General features: G+C 49.7%; 2 protein-coding genes across 8 annotated transcripts in view; one reads left to right on the top strand and one right to left on the bottom strand.

Moving 5' to 3' along the window:
• The first annotated feature begins 110 nt into the window (after positions 1-110).
• The window catches only part of DEAF1 (DEAF1 transcription factor), a 79,516-nt gene continuing 66,263 nt past the window's right edge, over positions 111-13,363 (top strand). For 2 of the 6 annotated variants that reach the window (XM_086894594.1, XM_086894592.1), the window contains exons 1-2: positions 266-631; positions 1,500-1,604. The gene's annotated coding sequence lies outside the window, so the exon portion shown is untranslated. Of the gene's footprint in view, positions 242-262; positions 632-1,499; positions 1,605-5,856; positions 6,049-13,363 lie in introns of those variants that run through there. The other 4 variants (XM_086894595.1, XM_086894597.1, XM_086894591.1 and 1 more) reach the window with 4 other exon arrangements.
• Positions 1,140-13,363, bottom strand: part of LOC111930487 (EPS8 signaling adaptor L2) — a 48,988-nt gene continuing 36,764 nt past the window's right edge. For both annotated transcript variants that reach the window (XM_086894587.1, XM_086894588.1), the window contains 12 exons: positions 12,918-13,044; positions 12,503-12,591; positions 10,967-11,041; positions 10,175-10,323; positions 9,903-10,029; positions 9,445-9,560; positions 7,474-7,585; positions 6,635-6,742; positions 5,634-5,775; positions 4,358-4,541; positions 3,813-3,945; positions 1,140-3,441 (listed from right to left, as the gene is read on the bottom strand). In XM_086894587.1, the coding sequence (XP_086750713.1) occupies positions 3,370-3,441; positions 3,813-3,945; positions 4,358-4,541; positions 5,634-5,775; positions 6,635-6,742; positions 7,474-7,585; positions 9,445-9,560; positions 9,903-10,029; positions 10,175-10,323; positions 10,967-11,041; positions 12,503-12,591; positions 12,918-13,044 (1,434 nt within the window). In that variant the 3' untranslated portion in view covers positions 1,140-3,369. The remainder of the gene's footprint in view (positions 3,442-3,812; positions 3,946-4,357; positions 4,542-5,633; positions 5,776-6,634; positions 6,743-7,473; positions 7,586-9,444; positions 9,561-9,902; positions 10,030-10,174; positions 10,324-10,966; positions 11,042-12,502; positions 12,592-12,917; positions 13,045-13,363) is intronic.

The raw sequence follows: 13,363 nt of genomic DNA, 5'->3' as shown, positions 1-13,363 counted from the left end.
GGGGGACACCGACATGTCCGCGGCTGTGGGGGCTCGCGCGCCTATAAGGGACAGTGCGTGTCCGGAGGGGACCGACCTGCGCGCGCACCCGCGGCCCGCGCGCTCCCGCCGCCAATCCCAGCCCGGCTGCGCTGCAGCGACCAATCAGCAGCGCGGACACAAGACGGACGCGGCCGGGAGGAGCCGAGGCGGGGCAGCGGGAGAGAGAAAGATTCTGATTGGCTGGTTCGTGGGCCTGGAGGTCGGGTCGGGTGGTCGCCTTGGCAACCCTGGCGCCGCCACTGTCACCAGCGGAGCGTGTCCGGGGGTCTCCCGGCCTCTGCATCTCCCGGCCCCCGCATCTCCGGTCCCCAGGACCCCCCGGGGGTCTTCCCCACGGCCGGCACGGCGCCCGGCCCGCCCCCAAGCCACCCGTCCCTCATGGCCGCGCGGGGCCCGGGCGCCGCCGGTGCCGCAAGATGGCGGCGGGCAGGCCCTGAGCGGGGCGGCCGTGAGGGAAGGCTCGGAGCCGCGCCGGTGCTGCCCCGCGGCAGAGCTCAGCGCTCTGGTCTCCCTCCTCTGCCCCAAAGTTCGAAACGGCGTGTCGGCCACAGCTCCAGCCGCTGAGAGAGCCCCCGACCCAGCACGGCAGGTGTTTTGGACTCTTGGTTTGCCTGAAGTTCATTTGGGCTATAGAGGAGGTGGTCTTGTTAGTGTGGTGCCACTTGGAAATTGAACTCCCCTAAACATCTACAAAAGGCATTACCAATTATTTCAACTAAGTAACTTAATTCTTTAAGGAAAAGAGAAAACAAACCTTTGCCGCCTCAAACTGAGGATGGCTCTTAGCTGGAATTGTTGGAGAATCCATGTAACAGGCCATAAGTCAGGGGTTTATGCTGTTCCCTCTTTCTGTATTGTTCCACTTAGGACGGCTGCCACAGTAGTACCCCTTCCAGATGGGCATAAATGTGCTTTTGTACAGCCTTTTCATGCTTTCCCCGTTCTTAAAACACAGCTATCCAGGCTACAACATCCTTCCTGTTGAATGTCAGTCCCCAAATACAAAAGGAAATATGTAGTTTCACACATTTTGCTGAGTTTCTGAGACTCTCAGTGGCAAACCATTATGAAAACCCAGTGAAAGAGACGGAGATGGATTTATAAGTATAACTTAGCTATTTTAATAACTCTTGTACAGTGCATGGTTATATCATTGTCTCCTTCGCTCAGTTACATCAATGTACAGTACTTTATAGCAGTGTCTGCAGGCAGTATAAACAGAACAGATGCACAGCTCAGTCACTTGGAAATTTGTAAAAGTGACCTCTGCAATAAGGTCTGCTGAGATATCTGTTTTAGGAAATGCTTCTGTGGCTCCCAGCTTTACAGAGCTGTCGTGTACACTCCTGTTGAAATCCCAGATAAATGTAATTCCCTGTGATTTTCTTACCTCTATGCCCCAGGACTAGAAGGTGGTGTGTTTCCTAGCTCAACATTTCCTTTTATTTTCATTTTAGAAACTTTTTTTGCCTCCTGTGCTTGCCATCCTGCTTCCTTTCTCCACCCTAATCCAGAGCCAGGGCTTCTCAGGAGGATTGTCCTCTTCATCCCTCCCTGACAAGGTGAGTGCCCGTCTCAGATCCCAGCAGGGCTGTGACTAAACCCAGGATCCTCCTCCCCTGCCTGCACCCTAATTCTGCTGCTGCCAGCAGTGCCCTCTTTCAAATGAAGAAAGCAGATTGTCCATTGGAGACACTTAAGAATAAAGCCAGAACTGAGGTGCTCTGGTGTTCTCAGATTTAGACACAAGTTCCCCAGGTGCTGTTTTAAAGCTTTTTCCATTAAATGTGCAAGGACAGGCACAAATTTGGGCAAAGACTCAGCTCATGCTGAGGGAGAAAACCCAACTGTCATTGGGCTGTGGGCAGCTCTGGAGCTGTGTTTGCTTCACTGCTTTGCAATCAGGTTGGTCTGTCAGCTAAATAGAGCTAGAAATGCAATGTGCCAGACTTGCTGTGGACAGGAACTATGCTGCTTGCTTGAGTTTTGAGACTGTGAGTAAATTTTGGAAGCATAATCACTAATTCTGCCTCTAGGGAGAGAGATTTTCCTCACCCCTATTTACAGATTGTTATATACAAATACTTTATGAAGGAAAACAGGAAGTCAAGAGCATTGTCCTTTGCTAAGTTAGATTATTTTTTTCTTGAGCCCATTTATTTGGAGTTAAAGGTGCCTTTCCCAGTATGCTTTAGGATTTCAACTATTTGAGAATCATTTCAGCTGACTTCTTGCAGTGAAAATGTGAAGGTGGGCATGAGTGACCAACACCCCAGGAAGGGCTGTGGGTGTGCCTGGGTTGGGAGCAAATGGTCAGGGCTTATCGTGTCCTGGTTTGAGGCTGGGTTTGGCAACACCACAACATTCCAGTGCAGGATCAGTGCCCCAGGGAAGGGCTGCACAGCTGCCCTGAGCCCCTGCCTCTGCATCAGCAGCGGTGGGCAGGTGGAACTCACCTATTTCCACATTCAGATCCCTTTGTCTGTCACTCCTGCTTGTTTCTAGGCACTGAGAGCTCATTTCAGCTGTTCAGAGGCGGCACTAAATGGTCCAGGGATTTAAGGAAGCAGCCAGACTTTGGGAATGTGTGTTGCCATTCTAGCCTTGTCCAATGAGGGGGCACAGGGGGTCGGGAGGAGGACAGGGAGTTGTCACCAGGCCTGTGCTCGTGGGCAGCAGGGGACACCTGCACTGAGGAGGAAATGGAAATGGGGCTGCCTTAGGTTGCCCAGGGAGGTCGTGGCTCTCCATCCCTGGAAGTGTCCAAGGCCAGGCTGGACAGGATTTGGAACAACCTGGGCTTGTGGAAGGTGTCCCTGCCCATGGCAAGGGGGTGGAACAGGATGAGCTTTAATGTCCTTTCCTTAAACCCAAACCACTGCAGGGTTCCAGAGCCTCATTCCCGTGGGGCAGGCTCCAGGCCTTGAGGCTGGCCTCTCCTGTGCTGCGTGCCACGCCTGCTCTGCCAGCGAGGGGGTTGGAGCAGGGACAGCCCTCGGAGAAAAGCTCTGGGGGTCTTTGTTTGAATCCAGCCCTTGTCTACATCCAGCCCCGTGTGAATCCTGCTCTGATCGCATGCACGGAAAATTTCAGTATAAAATATATAGTTATAAAAAAAATACTTCATGCAAAATTAAAACACCTTTCCCAGTGGGACATGGTCTTATTGTCAACCCTTCCCAACAGTGTTCAAGGAATTGTCACTCTGATGGCAGCTGGACCCCAAGGGGAGCTCTGCTGCCTCCGGCCTGGGCCGGAAATCATTGCTTTCATTCCCTTTTTTTCTGCACTACTTAGGGCTAAGAGCTGAAATAAAGCAGAGAGACTTTAATTAGCAGAATCAATCCTTTCCTGGCGGCGCTTCATGATTTCTTGGAGCTCTGACTCTCCTCTGCTTTTCTGGAATGGAAACAAAACAGGAAGTTTGGATTTGAACTTCAAGCTGTAGTTAAATTACAGTATTTAATGAATGCTGCAGGAGTAGAGCTAGTTGCAGAGGGATAGTTGGTATCAGTAAAAAGCAGATGAATTAGTGGAAACAGGGAATCTTATGGATTTGGGGCCATTTTGCTTAAAAGACACTTCAGAATTTTTAGGTGTGTTTTATTGCTGGTGTGGGTTTTGGTTGTGTTGGGTTTTGTTCATTTTTTTTCCAGCTGTATTTCTTAAATTGGCTGTTTCATGAACTATCTGACACTGCTGGTGTCCATTCACCCCCACAGCCCCCACAGCCCCCCAGTCCAGCAGGAGTTATCCAAAAAAGCACTTACCTCCAGCTGGTTTTTCTCCACCGTGATCTTGCTGTACACTCTGTTTCCCTCATCACCACACACTTTCTTCAGCTCCTCTCTGTTGAGGGAGAAGAGCTGAGCTCCAGTGAGGATGCCCAGGTGTTCCACGGTCCTGGGGAGACACAAAGTGGGGAGATGATGGTTGTGCTGCACGTGGCCTCGTGCCAGAGGTGAGGAGTGGAGGGAGGAGGGAGATGGGAGGCTGGGAACTGCACTGGGACCATATCACAGGGCCTGGGGCTGTGCCAGGCTGCCAGCTGTGATTCCAGTGGCATGTCAGGCTGTGGGTTTAGTTCCTTAATTATTTTTCTCCAAGAAAATGTTTATAAAAGAGGAAGGGAGTGAGTTTGGGCTCTGAACATCCTGGTTATAGAGCCTGAGTTGAATAGGGTTGAAATCTAATTTGCAACACAGGCTCTGTGTAAATCCAAGTGACTTGTCCCAGGTGAGATGGTGCCAGCAGCCTCCCCTGCTCTTCTCCAGGGAAGGACGAGCATTTCTCGAGGCAATAGGGCAAATCTTACTCTTTGCTGAATGACTTGGCCTCCAGCCAGGCTTTGACTTCTTCAGTGCTGGATTCAAAGGTGAGGGGTACAAAAACTTGCTGAGGCTTTTCCACTTTGAAATTCCTGTGGGGAGGCTGAATTTTATTGTTTGTGATCTTCTTTAGCAGCTCATCATTCAGCTCATCCATTTGGTGAATAAGTTCTGTAGAAACAGGTAGGGAATGAAATCAGTTCTTCAGTCATAAATCCCATGAAATGTGTTTGTGGGGAAACTGTAAGGAAAATGGGGGTGTGGCTCAGCATTTTTATTTAAATTCAGCCCAGAAAAGTGGTTCCCATTTTTCTGTGCCCCTGTACTGACATTTATTTTCCTTCCATCACCCCTTGGCTGTTGCCTGATATGGAAGGACAGATCTGTGAGAATCTACAATTGAGAGCTGGGATTGAGACCTTTTCAGTCCTCTCAGCTACTTCTAGTCAGTAATTTGCTGATCCCAGAGCTCCAGGCTTTGCTCTACAGCAGAACAGAAGTGGCAGGAAGCACAAACTGGGAGTGAGCAACACACTCATGATGAGATGAGCTTGAAGGTCCCTTCCAGCCCAGGCCATCCTGTGATTCTATGAAAACTCCAGTGACACTTCATCCAGTGTCACTTTCCCCATGAAACTCCTGAGGACTGTGGAGAATAACTCGGTGTTATGAACAGTCATGTTCTTGTATTGTGGGGCTTTCCATTGTCCCAAAAGGGCTCCTGCTTCTAGGAGTGGACAGAGTGGGATAAGGGGTGAGGTGAGCAGGGCCCCTGGTCTCTCTCCTGCTCTGTGAGCGCCACAACATGTGCAGGGTGACGGAGGGATGTGGATCTCCTGTTTGGCTGGGAATTCTGTGGGACCACATGAAGGAACTGGCCAGGCAGGTGCTGTGTATGTGGCAGGGTATGAGCAAAAGGAAGGGGAGAGAAAGGGATTGACCTGAGCTTAGACACACTTAAATGTTTTGGAAGAGAAAGGAATCTCTCTCTGGGAGGAGGAGGAGGAAGGTCAAGCTGGAGGAATGAGATGATCACTCATTGCCCTGCCCATCCTGGGCTGCCAGAGAGCCTGGGAGGTGTCACAAGCTCCAGGGCTGCTCTCTTGGCTCTTGTCCTACCTGGAATGTCCTACCTCCAGACTCAGCGCTGCTCTATTTCTGATCACTGAAAGGTGCAGAGGAGCCCCTTGGGTAGGTCTGGACCCCAGAGCACCCAAAGCTAGGGGACCCCAGCATGGGACACAGAGTGGGACACACACGTACGTTCTTTGGCGTCCTGTGGAGAGTTGCGTGATAACATCTCACTGCCCCACTTATCCCCAGCGTAGCTGGCAGGCAGCTTATGAGTTGGACTGGATGGGCCATAGCCCCTGGGGCTCAGGTCTCCTTTGTACCTCTGGTTAGACTGGTTAGAAAGGAAAAAAAAGAAGTCAGGTTTTTTTCTGCTGTTTTTCATTTGCTTAAACTTTCTGCCTTGCACCCACAGAGGGACAAACTGCCATGTTGTCCTCATGCTGATGCAGGGCTGCTGAGACCGCAGGTGGAGCTGCATGGAAGAAGTTCACTTTGGGCTCTTCATTCCCAGAAATGAAGTCTGAAATTTGCACGAGGGAATTCCTAGACATGCGAAAACATGTTCAATCCCATTAGAAGGCAAAGCCTCACTGCTCCGTAGCTGGTATGTAAAGCGTGACCACTGCCAAGGGCCTGGAGCAGACTGGGAAGTTTTTTGACATTTTGATTAAACTAGCAAGGATTTATCTAGAAGCCTGCTGGGCCCCCTTAGGCTTTGTCCAAACTCTGCAATACCAAAATAGGGAAGCGATTCCATGCTTCCCTAGGATGTTTAGAAAACTCCAGCTCCACATTTCTGTAGTGCAAGTTGCAGTATTCACTTAATTCTTACTTTGATGGCATTTCCATCTGCCACCACTTGAGTGATGTGTACCTGCAGCTGAACTGAACTGGGTGAGGGAAGTGTCTGCTTTTAATTTAACCTCCAACAAAGATCCTGACAGGAAAAAATAAGGAAAACGGGAAGCTGCTGCACAAATTGGAAAGATAGATTGGGAAGACAATTGTGGCAAAATGGGAGTTTTATCACAGGAGACTCAGGAATCTCCTGACTTTTTCTACTTCTGAGGGTTCATCCTGGCTTGTGCACAGTATCCTAAGAAATCCAGGGAGGTCTAATGACAAGATTATTCCCAGAGGCAGATTGTGCCCTGCAGCTGGTACCAGTCAGGTACCACCTGACTACAGACCTGTTCGAGCTCTTCCAGTTTCACCACATCCAGGATATTGTATGGAACGTAACCAGCCTGGCCACTCCGGTTGAGCAACTTCCACCATTGCTTATTATCTTCCAACACCTGAGAGAGGGACAAAAATAAATCTGCTACTGGGAACATGGGATTTCAGGCATACTCAACCAGTGCATGCCTCTTCTTCACCCAGAAGGTGAAGTTGCCAGAAGGACATCGTTGCCATTTGATTAGATCTGCTGCTCTCAGATGCAATCCAGGATTGAAACTTTTCCTGGAAGGCATCAGAATTTATCATAAAGATGAATAGAAGAGCACTTCTGGGTGCTGAAGAACTCATAGTTGCTATGTAATGTCCCTGTTTCTCCAGATATTTTTTTCCCAATGACTTTCTGCTGTCTTTTTGTGTTAAATAAATAGCTATATTTTGCACAGAAACTTTTCCCCAGGTCACAGATCAGTGTTAGCCTGAGTCATGTCCCACATTCTCCAGCTGCAGGAAGAGGAAGGTTATGAAAAAGATGTTTTTCAGAGAAAACAATTCCTTGTGGAGGCAGGACTGGTAATAAGGAACACAGACCCAGCAGGGGATGAGCAGGGCACAACAGGGAGTTGTTGTCCTCCCTCCTCACTGTGGTTAAGATGGGACCAATGTGTTTGAGCTGAGGAAGTGACACAGCACAGCACAGGCAGCCTGTTCCAGCTTTGGATTGGAGCAAAGCTCCGTGTCACTGCTCAGTGACACCAGCAGGGAAAATGGAGCTGGTGCTTGCTGGTATCCTGAGCTCTCTCCTGCCCCTGGGAAGGGAACACACCTTTTCCCAGCAGTGGTCACGTACCTCCAGGATTTCATCCTTCAGCACCGAGAGCTCGTTGGCGTTTCGCGCGGTGAAATCGTAGCGGATTTTGGCAAATGTCCTGGGCACAGCCACTCCCTGGGCCTCGAAATTCCTGCAGGAGAGAAAAGCTGGAGTTTTAGAGGAGGCCCATCTGATTACAGGGCAAAGAAAATCGAGATTGGAGAAATGATCCTAATTCTTTCCTGACTGCACATTGCATCTGTACCACTTGATGTTCCTACCAGGACCAGTGATGGGGTGAATGATAAAAATAAGGTATTTTGCTGATATAATTGGATTTAAGGTATTTTGCTGTGGATTTGAACTCTTGTAGTAAACCTTATAAATCTTTCAGATTAGAACAGAAAGCCATGGAAAAACAATCTGGCTTGAAGGTTTTTTCCTAGACTAGAGCTGGTGACAGAAAAGTGGATGGTCAGCTGAAAAGTTGACTCAAATCCCTGAAAAGTGATGTGTTGAATCATGGCAGAGGGCTCATGTGGAATTTGGGAAGAGTTTGGTGGCACTTGGAGATGTGACAATTTCAAGGTGTGAGCTCATGTAAACAAGGAAGCAGGTGGAGCCTCTAAACTCTGAACTAAAGGTACTTTGATAAAGGTTTTGTTCCATGGAGTGACTGGTGATGGAAAATGAGAGTTGGAGTTGTTAAAAGGTGAAGAGCCATCCTGGAAAAACACCTGAGGCAAAGGGGTGGCCTGGTTGGTTCTGGGTTTGGAAGTGAACTTTCCAAGACTTCTGAAGAAAGGGGAGGGCTTTTTCCCCATTTTCTAGAATTCTGTCTCATCAGGAAGAGTTGTCTGAACCCGGTGCCCTGTCAGTTCCCTGGGGAAGAGGTGGCCAGGACTGGAATATATTGATTTATTCAGCCTCTCATCAGTGGGTTTGCCTTTGGTTGTGTCTAAAGCCAAGGAGGAGCTTCTGTTTCCAGTCAAACAAAGCTCCTTCCTCAGCTGAAATATTTTCCAGCAGCACTGGGAGCTCAGGCTGCTCTTCCCTGGCCCTATGTTTCCAACAGGGCGAGGTTTGTGTGTGCTCTTCTCTTAGGGCAGATTCCCCCTGTAGGCAGCTTCTGTCTGCAACCTGTGGTGGCTTTGGGATGAATGGAGAGGTCCTCAAGGGTGTCCAGAGGAGGCCAGGAGGGGGCAGGAAGTGCTCCAAGGGCTGGAGCATTACACAGACAGGCTGAGAGAGCTGGGAATGTTCAACCAGGAGAAGAGAAAGCTCCAGGGAGCCCTTAGAGCCCTTTCCAGTGCCTAAAGGAGCTCCAAGAGAGCTGGAGAGGGACTCTGGGGAAGAGTCTGGAGTGACAGGACAAGGGGGAATGGCTTCCCACTGCCAAAGGGTGGGTTTAGATGGGATATTGGGAAGAAATTCTTCCCTGTGAGCGTGGGGAGGCCCTGGCACAAGTTGCCCAGAGAAGCTGTGGCTGCCCTTCCCAGGAAGTGTTCAAGGCCAGGTTGGACAGAGCCTGGAGCAACCTGGGGTAGCAGAAGGTGACCCTGGCCATGGCAGGGGGGTGGAACTGGGTAATCTTTAAGGTCCTGTCCCACCCAGCCCATTCTGTACTTCCATGATTCCAACGTCTCTACACACACAGAGAGCCAAAGCGCAGTGCAGCATCTTTGGCCCCCGACCCTTAAGGTCACTTTGGTGGGCTGATCTTGGGAAACAAGACCTATGGATGGACTGATGAAGTCAGTCAATATTTTTGCCTCCAGTGGTGAAAACCACCTGGGATTCCTTTCCTTGCAGAGCTGCTGGGGGTTAAACAGCAGACGGTGCTCACGGGAATAATCCCTCGGCTGATCTTTATCTTCTCTTGGTGGTTATTAGTAATGGCAGGGAGTTGTTTCCAGGATGTCCAAACTTCCCAGTGTCACTATACGTGTCTGTGTGTGTTCACAAGGTTCCAAGGTAGGAGCTGAAGCTCCAGGGGTGCATATCCATTACCTATTGCCATGTGGAGTGACATTCTGTTTGAAGGCATCCCCAGCCTGTGTCTGCTCAGCCGTCTGGCCACGCTTGAGTGAGGAGTTCCGGTAAGGATATCCATTGGCTGAGGAGAGCTGGAAAGGCAGACATGGAGTCAGTGTTAGCAGGAAAGGGGAAAGCCAATTGGAGAAAAGGAGAGGGTTAGTGGGCAGCTTTTGGTCAAGATATTCTTCAGGGAAACCTGTGTCCCTGGAGCTCAGTGACATTGTAGGGTCCTGTTGCCTTGAATTGGGAGAGTCTGATTATTGCTGCCCTTTTCCAGCCTCATTTGCTTTCTGTATTTAACTGGAGCAACCAGATCCAACTGAGTTTTGAGCCAACTACTTGTTGCACACCACCACACCCCCTGCAGCTCCATCTCTCTGGAAAAGGAGGAGGGAGAGGGAAGAGAGTATCCTCAGGGACACAGGACTAACCTCCTCTTGCAAGTGTCCAATGTCTATTTCCCAGGGAGCTCCACGGAAGATTTCTGTGGGTGGTTCCCAGCCATTGCGGAATTTGGGGATGTAGGTGGGGATGTTCGCATCTCGGGGCCACTCAGCTCTAGGACACAAAGTGAGAATATGAGGTGACATTCACAAGGAATGTGTCTTTGAGAGCATTCCCTCAAAGGAGAAGCAGGAGCATCAGGGCATCCAAGCATCCTATCTGCCTGGAGAGCCCGAGGAGATGGCAGCTCTGTCCTCACCTGGATCTGGTCCATGTCTCCCCCAGGGAATCCCAGAGGTTTATCTCTTTGGGTGTCAGGTGTCCTCTCAGGAAATCGGTGGCATCTTTAGAGAGCAGTGGGCTGAGGACAGACCGGGCCAGCTCAGGGCCACCACAGCTATTGACAATCTGGGTCACACACAAACCAGACAAAGATGTCAAACCAGGGACACACAGAGGAGCAGTAATCAAAGACAAAGCTGATCCTTGGATCAGCTCAGTCACCTAAAGAAACATCAACCTTAGTCTTTGAAGGAGACTGGACAGCTCTGGGGAGCATGAGATTTTTTTGGATTGGAGTCAAAGCAAGATCGGATCTACAAATGAGCTGTTGTTACAGACAAGTGAAGTGTCACAAGCTGACACTTCAAAAAATGGAAAGTGTCTTGCTATTCCTGTGTCCTTTCTGCCTCCTTTTCCAAGTTGGGCTTTCTGCTTCCAAGCATTTTGAGTGCAAACAGTGAGCTGTGTTTGCCTGAAGGTGAGACCAGACAGATTCCCAGTAGGAATTCCAGCTGGCTGCCCGTTTTGTTCACATTAATTCTTTATTGACTGGATGGAAAGATTCATATTTGCTGGAGTTTCCTGTATTTAGTTCAAGCTGCAGGCCAGATCAGAGGCCAGAAATGACCGGCATCACTTCCGGATATCCCTGAGAAAGCTGTGGCCAGGCATGAGCAGTTTTCTAACCCTTCTGCACAATCTGTCTGCTTATAAGTGTGAAGTAGAAATAAAAGGAGAGTTCCCAATGAGACCTGGGAATAAGATTTACCAGTTCCAGTGGCCCAAATAGGAAATGCACTAACTCTGAAGCGCTGGGGTTCTGGATGTGCTTCCTTAATTTGGCCTGGAAAGGGAAAAGAAACACAGTTTAACCCTAATCTGAGTGTGCCTTCTCTTTTCTGTCACATGGGGGCTGTGTTGCTGGCTGATGAGAAGGGATGGGGGAGTAGGAATCATTCATTTTAATTTTGTGTCCATTTCTAATTCCTGATGAATTTCAGGAGGGGTGGAACACCCTCTCTGTTAAATCAGTGCCTTGGAAGGTAATTTGAACAGACACACAAAACCTTGGCTTATTTTGAAAGTCCTAGTGAGGAAAGGCCAGGCTTGTGGTTGCTTCTGCCTATTGCAGGGTTGAGAATCCCATTAATTCCATGAATGAAAACAACAGGATAGGTGTTTTGAGAGTCCCTTGGCAGATTGCTGACAAGGGAAAGTCTCCACCACAGTCTTGTCTGTGGCACCCGGAGCTGCCTTGGCTACTGAAAGGCTTCAAATCCACTGGTGTTTGAGGTGAACTGTGGCAGAATGGAGGAGCAAACACTTTACAATTTACTGTAAGAACTGGGTTTTGGTAGCAGCAATCAGCTGAGCTGTAGTGAGAAACCTCTCCAGTCTGTGCTTCCATTCAGCTGCTTCTCCTGTCCTGGTCTCCTGGCACTGCTGCCATGAAAGACAGGATCCTGCTCCTACTGAAATGCAAAGCATTTGAAATGCTGGAGTTTAAACATTAACGTGGAATGGGAAGTGGGAAACAACTGCTGGCAGTAAAGTGACCCAATGAACTGGCACTTCCCAGGGACTTAGCAGCCATGTGGTGAGGAACGTGGCAGGGTTCCACCATGGAGTTCCAACTCTGCTCCATGCTCAACCCTGGGCTCTTGCCAGATCAGCTGCGCCTTCTGATCCTGAGCACAAATCCTTCTCAAAGAAAAGGCTGGAGCTTGGTGTCCTGCATTAAGGTTGTTTACAATCTCTGGGGTTTCCTTATTAATGACTGCCCAGGAAGGAGCTTGGAGGACGTGTTTGCTGGACAAGTTTGGTCACAACTGACAGAATTCCTGCTGCCTTGTTAACCTCCTGATCTCTTGTGTTTCACTGAACAAGTTCAGTTCACTGAACTGTTCCCAGCTGGTAGCACTGGGAACATCTTTATGCTCTTGCTTTTCACCCCTTCCACAATACAGAGGGTCTGGCAGGGGAGAAAGAGAGGGGCCAGGAATATCAGGGAAATGGGGGATATCAGTTACTGTCAAGCAGAGACTTCCCAGGCTGGATCTGAAAAGACACAGGTGTTGCAACCTTCTGGCTGCTCTGTCCCATCCTGGACTTGATGCTTCTAGTTTTGTTTAACAGCTTGTCCCAGAAACCCTGCACAAGCCTCACACAGTGTTTGTCCTGAGTTCTGAAGAACCTGGAATTCGTACTCTTGTCCCCTGTCAATGTTTTCTGTTCAAGTTTCACTCTAAACACTCACTGTTGGGATAATGGGGAAAAACCCTGTCCCTGCTCCTCCATGTCTTACCAAGAGGTTAAAAGCCAATTTGGTTTTCTGGAAGCAGTCGATGAACTCGGCCTCGCTTGGGGGTCTTGCTCGGAGGGTCAGCATTCCCTCTGCCAGGAGAAGGGGCAGAGAAGGACACGTTAGTGAGAGCATCCCCTTTGGGGAGGTTCCATCTGCCTGCTGTGCAGAAGGTACAGCATAAATGGGTGTTGAGACCATAACTACTGAAATCAGGGGTTCAGGGAAAGGCAGATTCCCTCTCTATGCTCTGCCAGAGGTGCCCACACACAGCAGCACCTCCTGAACTGGTGTGCCTGGATCCATGGCTGTGCCACGGCATCGATCTGGCCCTGCTGGGCTAGGAGCTGATGTGTCCCCCCCACCTTCATGTGTGACCCCCCTGTGCTTCCTGTTTGTTGTGGTTTCTGCACTGCACCTGCTGGCCCTTTCTTCTTGTTCTTCTTCCCTTTTTTCCTTTGGTTGAGCTGTCGGAATGCCTCTGCAGCCTTCTGGAGCCGGGCGACAAACACTTCGATGTCATCCAGGGTGCAGTTCAGGATTTGCTGTGAGGACAGAAACCCAAGGGACCAATGTGAAAGCGAGCCTGGGCTGTGCACAGCTGGGAGCCTGAATCCCAGGGCCTGCTGCATTTCCATGGAGAATGAACTTGAGTGGGCAATCCAGGCATGAAATGCAGCTCAGTGCATCCCTCTGCAAGGGTCTGGCTGTGTGCTGTCCTTACCAATGTGACAAGTGACCAGTGCTAATGGATGGCTGGAAAATAACCCAGGGAGGAGCAGAGCTGGAATCAGCAGAGCTGCCTCAGGTCAGAGGACATTGTCACTGACATGGTGATGGAAACTTGCTTTTGGCCACCTTATC

The sequence above is a fragment of the Cyanistes caeruleus genome, chromosome 6 (assembly GCF_971803275.1).
Source record: "Cyanistes caeruleus chromosome 6, bCyaCae1.hap1.1, whole genome shotgun sequence".
In the NCBI taxonomy this organism is placed as follows: Eukaryota; Metazoa; Chordata; class Aves; order Passeriformes; family Paridae; genus Cyanistes; species Cyanistes caeruleus.
This window is presented reverse-complemented; position numbering and strand designations above follow the sequence as displayed.